A 17,808-nucleotide genomic window follows, 5' to 3' on the forward strand; every position below is an offset into this window, starting at 1 on the left:
GGCACTTTACCGACCTGGCAGCTGCTGTCACAGTCATGGCGAGGGAGGGAGGCTGATGCAACCCCAGGCGTCACCCGCCGCCTGCCGCTACTGTCCCCGCCAAGCGTAGCTGTCATCTCGGGCGGCGAGTCACCCACCCTGCTTCCTGTTCATTCATTCCTCTAACAGACTCCCTCGCCGTTATTTGCAAATCACTTTCAAAGTGCTGTGCTCAGCACATTCCCCCTCCTCTCAGTGGCATTACAAGCACATAATTGAAACTATCTGATTGGAACGCCGCCAAGCAGGTAGATTACATCCGATTAAGTTGGGGGGGATACCGAGTCGTCGCTCACAAGAATTATAATGCCTTCCTTTAATGCATCCCCCCCACCTAATCCTCCATTGTTTGTCTCCTCTTCTCTAAAGAAGCTGTAAACAAATCCCTTCTTCAGTCACCTGAAATAGCAGGGGGTGAGAGAGAGGTAGAGTAGAGCCCCTCCCTCCCCCTGGTCTGCTATTCATATAGCAGACCAGGGGCGGTAGGGTAGCCTAGTGGTTAGAGCATTGGACTAGTAACTGAAAGGTTGAAAGTTCAAATCCCCAAGCTGACAAGGGGTTAACTCCCCTGAACAGGCAGTTAACCCACTGTTCCTAGGCTGTCATTGAAAATAATAATTTGTTCTTAACTGACTTGCCTGGTTAAATAAAGGTAAAATATAGATAACACAGACATCCACTTTAACTGGGTCATATATACACTCGTCATCCAGGCCCTAAGAGTCTGAGGGAGTGTGCTTGAACTGTATGTGTCTGCATATGTGTAGACCACAAATTCCCAGAATCCACTTTGGGTAGTCCTCATGCAGCTGACACAGACTTTGAAAGATCTGGAATTGAGTGCAGTCCTAACAACACTGCCTTAATTTGTTATCTGAATAAAAAGAATGATAACTCGTGAAATCCAAACCCAACCTTGGACTATTTGAATGGCGCTTGCTAGATAACGAGCTCCGCTTTTTTAAAACAGAAGTTGCTGGCAGACCATTTCTACAGTCCCATTCTCTCTCTCTCTCTGAGGATTTGGAGAAAGTTTGACTGCCTCTTTCTATCCTCAAGTCACCCGCTTTCATGTGAGTGTCGTTAGAACATGGGAGTCACACAGCAGGCCCCAGAGGTCTGAGTCTGGACAACAGCACCTCCCTGGAGTAGAGGAGGACTGACTGACTGAAGAGATGAGGAGAGAGAGGAGAGGCAATCCCTCATTAAACACACACTGCCAACCCTCCGCCGGGAATTCACACAGAATCCAAACATTTCATTCTCTTTTCCTCATGACTCTTTTAAAGTCTATAAGTTTTCCGAGACGGCCAGAGTAAAGCACTGAGGAGTGGGAGCCCAGTGAGTGCTGATCTGCTCCCCAATCTGTGTTTCTGCAGGGTGTCCTAATCAAAGACACCCGCGCCCTTCTGTGGCACCCAAAGCAAACAGGCTGGGTCATTAAAGCAGGGGAGCGCAGCAAGGAGCAGCAGTGGCGGTGGGGGGCACAGCGGTGGGGAGTGCTCCCCTACACCAGCGGCCCCAGGGATTAGCCAGCCACTCTGTTTACAGCCCACTGATCTGATCCCTCTCTCCTCACTGGCAGGGTGAGATGGAGAGAGAGAGGGGTAGAGAGAGAAAGAGAGAGTGGGGAAAAGAAAGGGAGGGAAAGGGAGAGGAAGAAAGATAGTGAGAGAGAGGGAGGGAGGGAGCCGTGAAGGAAAGCAGGGCTGCCTCTCATCTCTCCATGGCCACGTCACTTGGCTTTCTTCACAGCGGGTGGACAGATGAAATGAAATATAAAATGGCGAGAGGAGAAGTGAGTGGCGTGGGGGAATGAGAGGCAGCGACACGGCAGGGTTCTGAGCAGGGGAGTGGAACCTCCTGCAAAGTCTCTCCTTACTCACTGAACACAGTGTATCTCTGTAGCTGCCAATAAGAGTCAGCCATGACGACGGAGTCACACACATCTTCAAATGAAACACGATTTCATCACAGAGTAATGCTACAGTTATACACATGGCCTTGCTATATCTGTACCTGTAAATCACAGCTGATTTATCCACCCATTATCCATGGTGCTTCAGTGCTTCTATGGTTAGGAAAATGGAGTTGTTAACAATGTTTGTTATGGGTGGCTTGAATCCCTCAGGGGGGCAGCCTTGACCCCCAGCTGACCTCTCCCAGCAAGTGTTTTCATGTGAGAGGAGGAGAGGAAGAGAGGGAGGAAAGGAAGAAAGGCTGGACTGAAGTCACATTTTCTCCCGCTGGTATTATCAGGAGTTAGAGAGAGGGAGACTTCTGCTAAATCCTCCTCTCTGATCCTCAACTACCTCCAGAAAGGGTGAATCACAGGTTATGGCCTATTTTATATATGAAATATATTATGTATACTTTCACTTAATTTAAACCACATGTCAAACTGCCTGGTGGGCTCACATCGCTATAGTGTTTGCTCTGTCCAATTGTTCCAAAGTGTAGGCTGCTGAATATGCTGAACTCAACCTATTTAACCATGACAAAAACAAGCTATGTAGAATTTTATATATTTAACTACGGAAAGTAGTTGTGTAATATTCAGTATTTGACATATCAATTTTTTTAAAAATAACAACATGGTTGAATTCAAGCTGTTTTAACTACATGGGAAAATGGTGATGTAATATGCTGAATTAAACATATTTTACTGTGGAGGAATAGCTGCATAGTATGTTGAATTTGACATATTCTACTGTGGTAAAATAGTTGTCAGTATGGTGAATTTGACATATTCTACTATGGTAAAATAGTTGTCAGTATGTTGAATTTGACATATTCTACTATGGTAAAATAGTTGTCAGTATGGTGAATTTGACATATTCTACTATGGTAAAATAGTTGTCAGTATGGTGAATTTGACATATTCTACTATGGTAAAATAGTTGTCAGTATGTTGAATTTGACATATTCTACTATGGTAAAATAGTTGTCAGTATGTTGAATTTGACATATTCTACTATGGTAAAATAGTTGTCAGTATGTTGAATTTGACATATTCTACTGTGGTAAAATAGTTGTCAGTATGTTGAATTTGACATATTCTACTATGGTAAAATAGTTGTCAGTATGTTGAATTTGACATATTCTACTGTGGTAAAATAGTTGTCAGTATGTTGAATTTGACATTTTCTACTATGGTAAAATAGTTGTCAGTATGGTGAATTTGACATATTCTACTATGGTAAAATAGTTGTCAGTATGGTGAATTTGACATTTTCTACTGTGGTAAAATAGTTGTCAGTATGGTGAATTTGACATATTCTACTATGGTAAAATAGTTGTCAGTATGGTGAATTTGACATATTGTACTATGGTAAAATAGCTGTCAGTATGGTGAATTTGACATATTGTACTATGGTAAAATAGCTGTCAGTATGGTGAATTTGACATATTCTACTATGGTAAAATAGTTGTCAGTATGTTGAATTTGACATTTTCTACTGTGGTAAAATAGTTGTCAGTATGGTGAATTTGACATATTCTACTATGGTAAAATAGTTGTCAGTATGGTGAATTTGACATATTGTACTATGGTAAAATAGCTGTCAGTATGGTGAATTTGACATATTGTACTATGGTAAAATAGTTGTCAGTATGGTGAATTTGACATATTCTACTATGGTAAAATAGTTGTCAGTATGGTGAATTTGACATATTCTACTATGGTAAAATAGTTGTCAGTATGGTGAATTTGACATATTCTACTGTGGTAAAATAGTTGTCAGTATGTTGAATTTGACATTTTCTACTGTGGTAAAATAGTTGTCAGTATGGTGAATTTGACATATTCTACTATGGTAAAATAGTTGTCAGTATGGTGAATTTGACATATTGTACTATGGTAAAATAGCTGTCAGTATGGTGAATTTGACATATTGTACTATGGTAAAATAGTTGTCAGTATGGTGAATTTGACATATTCTACTATGGTAAAATAGTTGTCAGTATGGTGAATTTGACATATTCTACTATGGTAAAATAGTTGTCAGTATGGTGAATTTGACATATTCTACTGTGGTAAAATAGTTGTCAGTATGTTGAATTTGACATTTTCTACTGTGGTAAAATAGTTGTCAGTATGGTGAATTTGACATTTTCTACTATGGTAAAATAGTTGTCAGTATGGTGAATTTGACATATTCTACTATGGTAAAATAGCTGTCAGTATGTTGAATTTGACATTTTCTACTATGGTAAAATAGCTGTCAGTATGGTGAATTTGACATTTTCTACTATGGTAAAATAGCTGTCAGTATGGTGAATTTGACATATTCTACTATGGTAAAATAGTTGTCAGTATGGTGAATTTGACATATTGTACTATGGTAAAATAGTTGTCAGTATGTTGAATTTGACATATTCTACTATGGTAAAATAGTTGTCAGTATGGTGAATTTGACGTATTCTACTGTGGTAAAATAGTTGTCAGTATGGTGAATTTGACATATTCTACTGTGGTAAAATAGTTGTCAGTATGGTGAATTTGACATATTCTACTATGGTAAAATAGTTGTCAGTATGGTGAATTTGACATATTCTACTGTGGTAAAATAGTTGTCAGTATGGTGAATTTGACATATTCTACTGTGGTAAAATAGTTGTCAGTATGGTGAATTTGACATATTCTACTGTGGTAAAATAGTTGTCAGTATGGTGAATTTGACATATTCTACTGTGGTAAAATAGTTGTCAGTATGGTGAATTTGACATATTCTACTGTGGTAAAATAGTTGTCAGTATGGTGAATTTGACATATTCTACTGTGGTAAAATAGTTGTCAGTATGGTGAATTTGACATATTCTACTATGGTAAAATAGTTGTCAGTATGGTGAATTTGACATATTCTACTATGGTAAAATAGCTGTCAGTATGGTGAATTTGACATATTCTACTATGGTAAAATAGCTGTTAGTATGGTGAATTTGACATATTGTACTATGGTAAAATAGTTGTCAGTATGGTGAATTTGACATATTCTACTGTGGTAAAATAGTTGTCAGTATGGTGAATTTGACATATTCTACTATGGTAAAATAGTTGTCAGTATGGTGAATTTGACATATTCTACTATGGTAAAATAGTTGTCAGTATGGTGAATTTGACATATTCTACTGTGGTAAAATAGTTGTCAGTATGGTGAATTTGACATATTCTACTGTGGTAAAATAGTTGTCAGTATGGTGAATTTGACATATTCTACTGTGGTAAAATAGTTGTCAGTATGGTGAATTTGACATATTCTACTATGGTAAAATAGTTGTCAGTATGGTGAATTTGACATATTCTACTATGGTAAAATAGCTGTCAGTATGGTGAATTTGACATATTCTACTATGGTAAAATAGTTGTCAGTATGGTGAATTTGACATATTGTACTATGGTAAAATAGTTGTCAGTATGGTGAATTTGACATATTCTACTGTGGTATAATAGCTGCATAGTATGTTGAATTTGACATATTCTACTATGGTAAAATAGTTGTCAGTATGGTGAATTTGACATATTCTACTATGGTAAAATAGTTGTCAGTATGGTGAATTTGACATTCTACTATGGTAAAATAGTTGTCAGTATGGTGAATTTGACATATTCTACTATGGTAAAATAGCTGTCAGTATGGTGAATTTGACATATTCTACTATGGTAAAATAGTTGTCAGTATGGTGAATTTGACATATTGTACTATGGTAAAATAGTTGTCAGTATGGTGAATTTGACATATTCTACTATGGTAAAATAGCTGTCAGTATGGTGAATTTGACATATTGTACTGTGGTAAAATAGTTGTCAGTATGGTGAATTTGACATATTCTACTGTGGTAAAATAGTTGTCAGTATGGTGAATTTGAGATATTCTACTAAGGTAAAATAGCTGTCAGTATGGTGAATTTGACATATTCTACTATGGTAAAATAGTTGTCAGTATGGTGAATTTGACATATTCTACTATGGTAAAATAGTTGTCAGTATGGTGAATTTGACATATTCTACTATGGTAAAATAGTTGTCAGTATGGTGAATTTGACATATTCTACTATGGTAAAATAGCTGTCAGTATGGTGAATTTGACATATTCTACTGTGGTAAAATAGTTGTCAGTATGGTGAATTTGACATATTCTACTGTGGTAAAATAGTTGTCAGTATGGTGAATTTGACATATTCTACTGTGGTAAAATAGTTGTCAGTATGTTGAATTTGACATATTCTACTATGGTAAAATAGTTGTCAGTATGGTGAATTTGACATATTCTACTATGGTAAAATAGCTGTTAGTATGGTGAATTTGACATATTCTACTGTGGTAAAATAGTTGTCAGTATGGTGAATTTGACATATTCTACTGTGGTAAAATAGTTGTCAGTATGGTGAATTTGACATATTCTACTGTGGTAAAATAGTTGTCAGTATGGTGAATTTGACATATTCTACTATGGTAAAATAGTTGTCAGTATGGTGAATTTGACATATTCTACTATGGTAAAATAGTTGTCAGTATGGTGAATTTGACATATTCTACTATGGTAAAATAGTTGTCAGTATGGTGAATTTGACATATTCTACTATGGTAAAATAGTTGTCAGTATGGTGAATTTGACATATTCTACTATGGTAAAATAGTTGTCAGTATGGTGAATTTGACATATTCTACTATGGTAAAATAGTTGTCAGTATGGTGAATTTGACATATTCTACTATGGTAAAATAGTTGTCAGTATGGTGAATTTGAGATATTCTACTATGGTAAAATAGCTGTCAGTATGGTGAATTTGACATATTCTACTATGGTAAAATAGCTGTTTGCTGAATTCCCCATATTTAACTCAGAGAAAGTGTCTGTGGATAATCCTGGATTAGCGGCTGCTCCTCAGGAGGCAGTGCAATATGTTGAGGGACATTCTCGGAGGTTTATATACATTTACAGCTAATTAGCTAATTTGACCAATTAGGCAGGGCTTTTTGGCTGGCCTAGCCCAGGCCCCTGCAGGCATAGAGTGCAACTTTCCCTCCTCTCCTTTCCACTAACTCCACAACCAAATGGATCAGGGGGAGGGCTTGTCCCCCTTTCACAGAGCCTAAATGATTGATGTGTACAGCATGTTGAATCTCATTGGCGGAAATAAATAAAACCCTTCAGGTTTCCACGTTTTCCAGAGAGCCCGGCTTCTCAAAAATGCACTTTGATTTCGCCACAACTTTTCCAGTTAAGTTCAATCAACTCCAACTCACGCAGAATCAGCTCCACGCTTTGACATCTTCATGTATTTGCTGACATCACAGTCTACTCCCGCACCCTTGTACACTCTGGGTAGTTGTGTGACGTTAACGATGCCTAACCTAACGAGCCGAGGCACAACCTTATGACTGTCATATGTAATATTCCATCCCTTCCTGCTTCCAAGCCTTTATTAACAATCCTACTGGTAATGGTCTTAAGGCTGAGGTTCCTTAAACACCTCCGGTCATCAACCTAATTTAAGATAATGCCAGGTGTGTGTTGTGTTGTTGAGTGGTACTGACCGGTACAGTCGTGTTGGCGGTGATGGCGGGCGTGTTGTTGTCGGTGCCCGGCGGCTCACTGTGCGTCTGTGTGGGGGTGTAGAGGGTCATGGCATGCTCGGGCACCCTGTTCTGCCCGGTGTAGTCCTGCGTGGGGAGGGGGTGGGGTGCCGCAAACTCGGCAGGGATGCCATTCTGTGGGGGAGGCGGGTACTGGGCAGGCGTGTACGGCTGGGCCATGGCTTCTGGGGGGTTGGTGGCCTCTTGGTTACCCTATTAAGACAAAGAGGAGAAGACAGTGTTACATTCATTGTTCCACATCACTTGTGATTAAAGTTACATTGTTAGAACAGCGGAGTACGTTGTTAGTAGTACTAAAGAACAACGCAGCATGAAAGCATGCTGGTTTCCCCTGTGCTTTGGAAGTAGCTGGGGAGATGAAGAGTTGTCCTGCAAACTAAGTATCTCAGGGAAATAGCTATCATATCATATTTCACCCCAGATTAGAGGATTCCTTGATCATTATTAATGAACATAGTTTATGGTGTGTAGAGCACGGCTCTCTGGTGGTGGGGCAGGAGCGAGGAGGAAACTCAATTGCACTCATGGCAAAGCGCAAGAGGAAAGATCAATTCATTGATACAATTTTGATTAGAGCCTTTGATTCAAATGACAGGTCGGTTATAGGAGCAGCCGATTCCTTTCTGTGTTCCACTTTTCTGCTTTGAACACCTACTACCTGCATCTTACTTGATACATCTGTCCTGTCCTTGGCTCTTCCTTCTCACCCCCTCCCTCACTCATATTCCTCTTTCATTCTGTCCTACTCATCTTGTTCTGTCTCTGTGCTCCTGAGTGACTTAAGTGACAGATGGCTGGTAGAGACGTGGCAGGCGCTTTGCAAACCCTTTCTCTCGTGTGGGCGCTTAAGATGATGAGCTGTTGAATTAATGGACTTTTCTGGCTGGTGCACATTGTTAAGCAAAGCAATGGTAGGACTAGAGGAGAGCATGTCTTATTGTTCTACCACACTGAGCCCTGCTGGAACAGATACCACACCTCTACATTATAACCCCAACAACTGTGTTTTAAAAAAGGTGAGACAATACCGGCAGAATCCAATAACACATTCCCACCAAATATCCCCAATCAAATTTGAAGATACAGATCACAAGAGCTGAACGCATAACTCCTCCGATAAGAGAAGACAAAGAGGCTTATGGGTAAGGGGGAAAACAATAACAGTAAACAGATAGAGAAGTTTCTGTCTCTTCCAAGCCTTAACTGGCTAGGGACGGAGAGAGGAGAGATAAATGCTTTTTATTCCTTTTTTCTCACTTGTGTGCATTGCTGTTTGGGCTCTATGTTGCAGGCTTCCACAGACAGCCATAGCTAGTTGGGCTGGAGGAGGAGAGGAGGCCTGTGCTTTAATGAGGGAGGGGAGCCGTGCAGCATAGCGCCCAGCGCTGTAAATGTTTTGGAAACAATGATACACTGACGTGTTGCCAAACAAACCACAGTCCAAACCACTTGGCCAATTAAGGAAATGCCTCCATTATCTAAATGAAAAAAGAAAGGCCCTTCAGCCTTGAGAGATGAGGAGGATCGACCAGCTTCAAGAAAGGCCACAGTCTCAAGGCCTGGGCCCTCAACACCTCCGTGACCTCACCTCACCTACCCTGCCTACCTCCATCTCTCTCCTCTTACCTCCCCTCTCGTTCCCCCCGTCTCTTTCTTCCCTCCCTCTTCGTGCTGAAACTTTTTTAATACCTCCCCCCGTGCTCTACTTTTCATCTCCCTCTAGTCATGGCGTTATATAACCCACTTGCATTGCAGGGCATCCTTATTCAAGTCGACTCTTGATGTCGGCAATTTTAAACTTTTAAGCACCCACTTCAAGGAAGGGGCTGGATAGCTACCTAAAAACAGAAGCTTCTCATGGCACAGCAGCAGCTGAGACCTTTCACATAGTTTCCCCATGAACCGGTTCAAGTGGTCTAACATCAACAAATCAGTTAGGAAAGAAAGCTTGAGTCCAGATGACAACAAGGCATATATGAGAAACAGTTTTCACACCATATGGGAGATCGAGGCTACATTAGAGGATTCTGTTAGACATGGCGAGGCACAGAGCACCAGTGTACTTGTGTCACGCCTATTGTTCTTGGAGCATAAAACAAGGGCATGGGACTGAAATAAAGCCATGTGACACACAACACTGGGTAACAGCCTGGAGCTGGGAGGGAGAGCGAAAGCGCGCGCGAGCGAGAGAGAGAGAGAGAGAGAGACAGAGAGAGCGAGAGAGAAAGAAAGAAAGAGAGAGAAAGAAAGAAAGAAAGAGAGAGATGAAGAAAGAAAGAGAGAGAGAGAGATGCAGCAACAAAGTGTTGTACTGCACTATACAGCACCACAGCACTGTTTCAAAGGGCAGCAAACCAAAAGCAAGGAGTGGGGATCTATGGGTGTGAGTAGAGAACGGGGCTCATTAGTGAAACACAAAGTAACTCTGGCTCTTGTATGATCTTCCCCTTCTCTCTGATGTATGTGACAAACAAGTTATTCAACTGGAAATGAACTAGAAGAGAAAAAAGGGCCCATGCAAATCAGCAGCGTTGGTCCCGCTGTGACCGCACATCCTTTTAGCTGGTGATAATCCACAGTGCCTGATGAAAACCCCCACACCATATCAACCATAAAGCTCCCAGAGGCAGGTTGCAGTTCCCATCTCTCCCATCTCTCACGGCTCTGACGGGGAGACGTTAAGTTATGGCCGGAGAGAAACTGCTCCTAGTCGTTTGTGTGGTGTTATGAGGCCCCGGGCGGCAGGCGGCGTTCGTCCACCTGCAGGCGTGTTAACGACGGACGAGCAGGTCCCACCGTGGTAATTCAGCACCCCCGCACAAGGCCAGACGGTGGGAATTAGCTAAACCCCTCCTCCATCGACAGGACCAGGGGGAATACAGGAATCCAGACAGAACGCCCAGTCTGTATCGATCTCCTATCTCTCTCTCGCTATCTCTTACTCCCACCTCTCTCTCTCTTCATCTCTCTCCTTTACCCCTCAACCCCTACTACAGAAGAGCACAATAAAAAACACTCTCTTTAATGTTAAGCACTCTCCCAGTGTAAAATTGGATTGAAACCCTTACTTAACGAAATCACTTTTGGTACCAGAGTTTTTGTTTTTACAGTCAGCATTAGGCAGCCCTGTCTAAGGTGCAGGGGGGCGAAGAGGTTGGGCAGGCCAAAATGGCTTGGACTTCCAGACTAGAGAGAAACACAGGGCAATGGACAGGTGGAGAGTGATGCTACTGTAATGCTAATAACTGGTGTTAGCTCTTTTGATGATGGAAGCTCCATTTCATCTCCATGGATACATGGGTAGAGTTCTTGGCCAGTGGCCAACAATCTCAGATCTCTTCAGCAAAGCTGCTGGGGCAAAGCTGCTGGGGACAGAGATGAGCTGAGGACATTACAGTAGCTGGGAAGAACTCATATCAGCAGAGTGGTGTCAGTTCCTGTACTGTGCATGGGAGGTCAGAGGGTAAAGCTAAGGCTAAAGACAGTAGGTGACTAATTGTGTTGCATTGAATCCAGGTGGAAATCACTGAAATGGGAGCCATTGATGGTATCAGCTATGGACGTGTGATGGAGTGAGCAGCGTTATGGCTTTCACTTAGACACACCGAGTCAGCCACTCAGACTCATGTGTTTTGTCTTGTTTTTTAGGGGGTGGATTAGCTTTTATATTGTGCAGAGATTGTTGCTTCCATCAATGTAATTGTCTGCATCATTTCCAGAGTCTCATACTGTATATTTGTTGGGTAAATACATACATGCATACATACATACATACCCAAATACATATACAACATAAACATTCATACACACACACACACACACACACACACACACACACACACACACACACACACACACACACACATACATATATACATACATACATACATACACAACATACATACATACATACAGTTTAAATCGGAAGTTTATATACACTTAGGTTGGAGTCTCCATTCCACAAATTTCTTGTTAACAAACTATAGTTTTGGCAAGTCAGTTAGGACATCTACTTTGTGCATGAAAAAAAAAAAAAAAAAATTGAAATATCCAATAAATGTCGTTCCACTTCATGATTGTGTCCCACTTGTTGTTGATTCTTCACAAAAAAATACAGTTTTATATCTTTATGTTTGAAGCCTGAAATGTGGCAAAAGGTCGCAAAGTTCAAGGGGGCCGAATACTTTCGCAAGGCACTGTATGTGTGTACTGTAGTCTACATTAGTTACTGAACTGGCATGTTGACAGGAACCCTTTAAAATGGCTCAAGTTTACAAAACCTATCCAGTGCAGTGAGTCCAAAGGAGAGGAAGGGAAAGAGTGTGGAGTGTTTTATAGCGACAGCACAGCTCCAAGACATAGAGAAGAGAAGCACTCATCTCACTTTAATGACTCCCTCACTGAGAGGAAGGCAAACTTGTGACAAATCCCGTTGGGCCATTGCAGCAGAAAACAGAGTGGGGACAACCGGAGAGTGTCTCGTAGCTCAACAGTAGCCAACGTTGAGCATGCAACACACACAAAACACAGCGAGGACTTTCAGCCAGCCAGGCACATAAAAGCCCCTTGTTGTTTTCGTCCCGGCTACTGACGCCCAGCTAATTGAACCCCAACAAACAGACATGCAGAAAAAGCAGGCAGGCCAGTGAGGCAGGTCTGAGATGATTTTGAACATTCAGCAACTGGCAATAGTTTTTGTCTTAACAGGCACACATAAATAAAGCTTGAGTCTAGCTAGGTCCATTTTAATCAGGCAAGCCATATGATCGTGCTCCAACACTGCGTTAGCGTTAGCAGCGCTAGCATCTCACCAGAGGCTGCAGCCAGCCAGAGAGAGCCTGTTAATTACAACCACCTGCCAACCATTCAAGGTGAGTCTGAAAAGCCCAACTCGGAGGCAGAGGTAAACAACAACAACAAAACAAATCCTCCAGTTGGGTTTCTCATGATGAAGCAGATTTCCGGGCGCACCGGCTGGCTTTTCCCCTCATTGTCTCCCAATTACAGTGAAACTTTGGGAGAGACAGAGGGGAGAGAGCATGGAGAGGTTGAAATGCAGTGGCCCAATTTAATGCAGATTTGAAGCCCCTGAGAAAAGCTGTTGCATCCCCCTAGCTACTCCCAGTGTTCTTCCATACCACTCTTCAGCGGTGTGGGATTCCAAATAGGCTAGGCACAGCCTTATTATTTTCCTTCACATTTCCTCTCTTGCCAACTCTCATCTCTCAGTTTTTCTACCTCATTTGTGGAAGAATCTATCCATGAAGTTAAATACTGCATCTACACTCGGCCCCCCAGAGTGAATTGAGATTTTTTTTGCACTCTGTTCTATTTATTTTTTCTTCAGGAGCCTTAATCGTTTACATGTCACATATGTTTCATTGCTTCTAACATGATTTTTCCTAATTATTTTGGAGCATTTATTTGTGATTCATGGCGTGTTCACACACTAAACGGAACTAGGAAACTCAGAAATTGAACGCAGCAGGTGTAGAACTTGCAACCAGTCGGAAATTTCAGAGTTTTCTAGTTCCAACTAGCATGTGAACGCGGCTTCATCCTTGGACAGGGTATTAAAGGGAGAGTTAATTTCCTCTATCCCTTGTTGATTTCTTTATTACATTGCTGCCGCACTGCACAACACCACACACCGAGCCTCAGCCTGTGCTGATCGAGATGGGACTGCTCTTAGCGTCTGCTGTGCCACGACTAGCAAGTGTTACTATACCTCAGAGACGACTGGAGCGCCACTTAATAAACAGAGCAGACAGAGGATCACTTTGAACTCCTGTGACATGTAATGAACCTGTCCGTCTCCTCCTCAGCCACCCGCCTGCTGTGGCAGCCATGCATGGGTCTGATCTGTCTGGGGCTGGAGAACGGCACATTAAAAAGCTCCTAATAAACCAACAGGATCTTTAAAAACAACTATCATTTACAGATGATCAGACCCGCCATGTTTTCCCCACACCATAAAAGCAGATAATTGCCTCTTTCAATGTTGTTGCCTTTTTGTTGCGTAACAGACATTTACATCAGGGACTAATTATTCCAGACTTGTTGTCGGAATTCAAATAGACATGTGGGCTGTGTGTCGTTTTTAAAATCAACTAAGCCCACAAGCGTTGCTTTAGACCTGATCAAATGTACTACAGTAAATCTCAGCCCGATACACGGTAGTCTTTTTTTCTCAACTGTCCTTCTCATGTATCAAATGACATGAACAGATTGATATTGGTATACTTTATTACACATGTTCTAAATTGAGAAGACTCTTCAATTTCTAGAAATTGCTATTGGTCACGGAGATAAAGACCTATCTGAAATGAAAATTGATGAACAGTTGATCAGGGACATTCTTTTGATTCTGGTCATACACGTGTGAATCAATTCTCGTACCGTGCCGATCCACTGATCTACACCAGATCTAGTTTAGCTGGCAAATGAGTATTTTTCTACTGTAATTCAACACTGTTGAAGTGACACCAACATTTGGTTAGGAACCAGCTGTGTGCCATTGTGATGTGGTCTCTCTTTGAGGGTTATGATAAGAGGCCAGACTGCCTCATGAGAGACAAATGCCAGCGCTTAAACATGCAGGAATCTTAACATGACATTCGTTGACCGCTGTGACAATGGCAAACATATGCAAATGAGACAGAGTGTCGCTCTCATCATGACCCTGTCACTGAGACACTGACCCTTCCTACTGTAGAGAGAGATAGAGAGAAGGGGGAGAGCAAACACAGAAATAAAAAGATCCTAATACCAGGGAGCAAACAGGTAAAAGGCACCATTTACACTGTCTAACTCTTGTCTTCCTTTTCTCAGCTCTATTCTTCCTCCCTTTGTAATCCTTCTCTTTGGTTTCCCTTTGGCTCGGTGAGTTTCTCTTTGCTCTGCGGAGGGCACGGGGAGGGGAGGGACAGATTTACATGGGCCATATTCTTTGAAGTGAACATGCCTACTACTCCCTGCTGTAGCCCAAGCTCATCTAATCAGCAGCTAATTCCAGTTATTAAGATTTGAGAGATAACTTTGATTCATCACAGTCCATCTACCCCAATCGGTTAATCACTGTCGTCCTAAGCTCTTTTTAGTCCTCCTTTTGTTTCCAGCCCCTCTGGCACTCGGCGATGGGAGAAAAGGAGAGAAGATATTAACAATATTAATGACCCGTGATCCTCGTCTCCTTAATGAGAAGGGTTATTAACTGTGATTATATGTGATGAAATGGTGGTAATTCTTGAAAGCTTGGGAAAACTTGTACAATCGCTTGTCTGCTGATTTGCTCGTCTGATGTTGAAAAGGGGAAGAGGTGAGCGTGGTGCAGAAGTAGTGTGTGATACAGCGGGGAGGGGAGGAGCGAGGGAAGGAGAGAACGGAGATGGAGACGCAGAGGAGGCTGGAAGGGATTTTAAGAGGGGTTCAAATCAGGGAAACCGAGGATGGTCCTATTACAGACAGACACATCGGAGACGCTCACATCGGAGAGCTCTTCCACTCCAGATACATATGTATTTCACTCTTTAATAGGCCGCAGATAGAGACAGCTTTTCCAACTCAGGAAATGTGTCTGCTGAAAACTCTGTCACGTCTTTCGTCCCAAATTCTCTCCCCTCTTCGGGGCTAACTAGTGGGTGCACTCCCCAGACACACGTCTGCAGGTTGACATTGCTGAATGGCTGTTTAAATGCCTATACCGCTCTGCCAGATCCCTGATACAGCATTCCAGCTTTTTCTCTTTCCAATTATAGGGAAGTAGTGGAGGGAGCTGGTGAAGAGGAGTCAGCTCCATATGATTCCCTCTAAAGGGGGAGGGAACCGGGTGTCTGCTAAATCATTGATGTGCAGTAAGACTGTTTCATTGTAGATGGGTTAGCAGCAGACAGCTAACAATCCTGAATTATTCATCCCTGTCCCGTGAAGAGAAGACCAAGACTAGAATGAGGCTCTGCCTCTCTGCTGCTCCTCCTCCGCTCACTCCCCCCTCCCCTGGGACAGATTGGGGGAGAGAGACACGGAGGAGGAGCAGAGACCACTGCACGGCGTGGTGCTACCTGACCGCTTTAAACACCTCTCTTTATCTGGGCTAACTCCTGCATGGAGCTGTGGCTGCTGCTGGTGCTTCAGTCTCCTTCACACTCACAGTGTCAAGCTACAACTACACCCACTACTACACTGGTAACCACAGAGGATTCTCATGTTATACAGAGAAAAAACACCCCCATTCGTAATGGTTACAGAAGTAGTCAGAGTAGTCAGAGTAATAATGCTATTTAAAACAGACACGGGGCCTGTTTTTTAAAAGGTGTTGTTTAAAAGTTACAAACACTCCTAAAGTGATCCATCCCTAAAAGGCTGGCAAAGGGGAATTACAATCACCATCTGAAACCTGGCAGTGTATGGCCGAATCACCTGATGGGCCATTTTAGATAATAATCCTGTTTAGAGAGCCCAGTACACCTTTCAGAGAAGGGAGATTGGATTGTTTGCATTAGTGACCTGTGGAGGAAGTCGAGGCAGTGTGGAGAAAAGCAATAGCCCAATTGCCCCTAGCTTTTATTAGATTCAATTCAGTCTTTCATAAACAATACCTTACTTTTCAAAAAGAAGGAAAAAAATCTACTTAGTGTGGGTAACCCAGCACTTCCCGGACACACTCCATTTATTTTCCCCAATTAAATCTCTTTAATTGGATTGAGGGCTGGCACCTGGTTTACACTCTGTCAACCACGCAATCCACAGTAATTGATGCTGGAGCAGAGCAGAGCAGAGCCGTAGCGGGTGCATTGTGTGTGTGGGAGGGAGGCCGACCGAAGGGGGTGGGATTTAGAACATGTCTCAATACTCCACAATTTCACTGTGATCAATTTATCAATGGCGTTTCTCCCCCTTTCACCACCTCTAAGATGGGAAATGCCTTCACACACACACGCACACAGACACGTATGCGTTCACACACACAATTGCATTGCAGGCACACAGTCACACCCACACTGTGCATGTACACACACCCACACGTTAACCCTCACACACATGATAATAAAGAACATTAACATTAACATACAGTACATGCACACCTACACAAACTCAGATCAGCTCCTGAATACAAATGCCTGCTGTGAATACAAATGCACGCCTCCACACACCACACACACACACACAATCGTACAGAGATACAAATCGGAGAAATGCATCCAGCGCAGTGACAGCACCTTTAAAGACACTCTGAATCTCTCCGTCCCTGAGTTATAACTCTACAGCTATATGGATTCCAGGGGGAAAGAGAGAGAGAGGGAGAACGGGAGAGAGAGGGAGTGAAAGTGAGAGAGGGAGGAAGAGGTCGAGAGAAGAGCCGCCACAGTAAATAAAAAGACCATTTCCTCCAGTGACATGGCCATTCTGTTGGAGGCCTGACTCTAATTATTCTGAGCACTTTGAAGGATGGCTTTCCACTGCATTAATCTACACATCCCACTCCCCCATCCACAGTCCATGTACTTCTAACTACCCAACAACGCCCCACAAGTCTTCCTAAAACCAGTAGATAGGTGATGCATTTTGTTCAGTCAGGTGAGGGGAAAACGTCCTTTAATCATGTATTTTGTTTCCCGTGATTTCCGTCGATAACACTTCTTGTATATTTCAGTTGAAAATGGACTCCAAAAACAACTCCACACCACATCCTAATGAAAACAGCAGCAGTACCCAAAATAAATCAGTGTTGTGTCATTATGTAAAGCCAGAGCTTGAAGGAGAATGTGGTTTGTTTTCCTCTGGGCTCACCTCTCTCTCGCAGCTCATTTGGAAGCGAAACCAATCAATAAATCACCCGAGACCATCAATCAATCAATGAACCTATCAATATTCACCGGATCAGACCCCTCCCCTGTGAGGCCATCTTCAGTAAGAATATGTCAGGCAAATGGGCTTTTAACATAATAGCTCTGTCCGCTCCTGCTGAGTGCAAGATTGATGTAATGCAACGTATACATGTTGACACAAGCTGTAATGGTGATACACAGCTGGCCCCAAGTTTCTCAGTAACAGAACCAGGGCACAAATCTGATAAAAAGCCCATTATGGTAAAAATAGTGAAATGGTTTAGATTCTTGATACGATAAGTGTATATTTTTCCAAATTACACCAGACAGATCAAAACTCTCT

General features: G+C 42.3%; 1 protein-coding gene across 10 annotated transcripts in view; it reads right to left on the minus strand.

Moving 5' to 3' along the window:
* The window catches only part of LOC110485195 (RNA binding protein fox-1 homolog 3), a 396,106-nt gene that overhangs the window by 39,468 nt on the left and 338,830 nt on the right, over positions 1 to 17,808 (minus strand). For all 10 annotated transcript variants that reach the window (XM_036941309.2, XM_090196827.1, XM_090196828.1 and 7 more), the window contains one exon: positions 7,579 to 7,830. In XM_036941309.2, the coding sequence (XP_036797204.1) occupies positions 7,579 to 7,830 (252 nt within the window). The remainder of the gene's footprint in view (positions 1 to 7,578; positions 7,831 to 17,808) is intronic.

This window comes from Oncorhynchus mykiss, chromosome 13, assembly GCF_057628025.1.
Source record: "Oncorhynchus mykiss isolate SJ-2025 chromosome 13, ASM5762802v1, whole genome shotgun sequence".
In the NCBI taxonomy this organism is placed as follows: domain Eukaryota; kingdom Metazoa; phylum Chordata; class Actinopteri; order Salmoniformes; family Salmonidae; genus Oncorhynchus; species Oncorhynchus mykiss.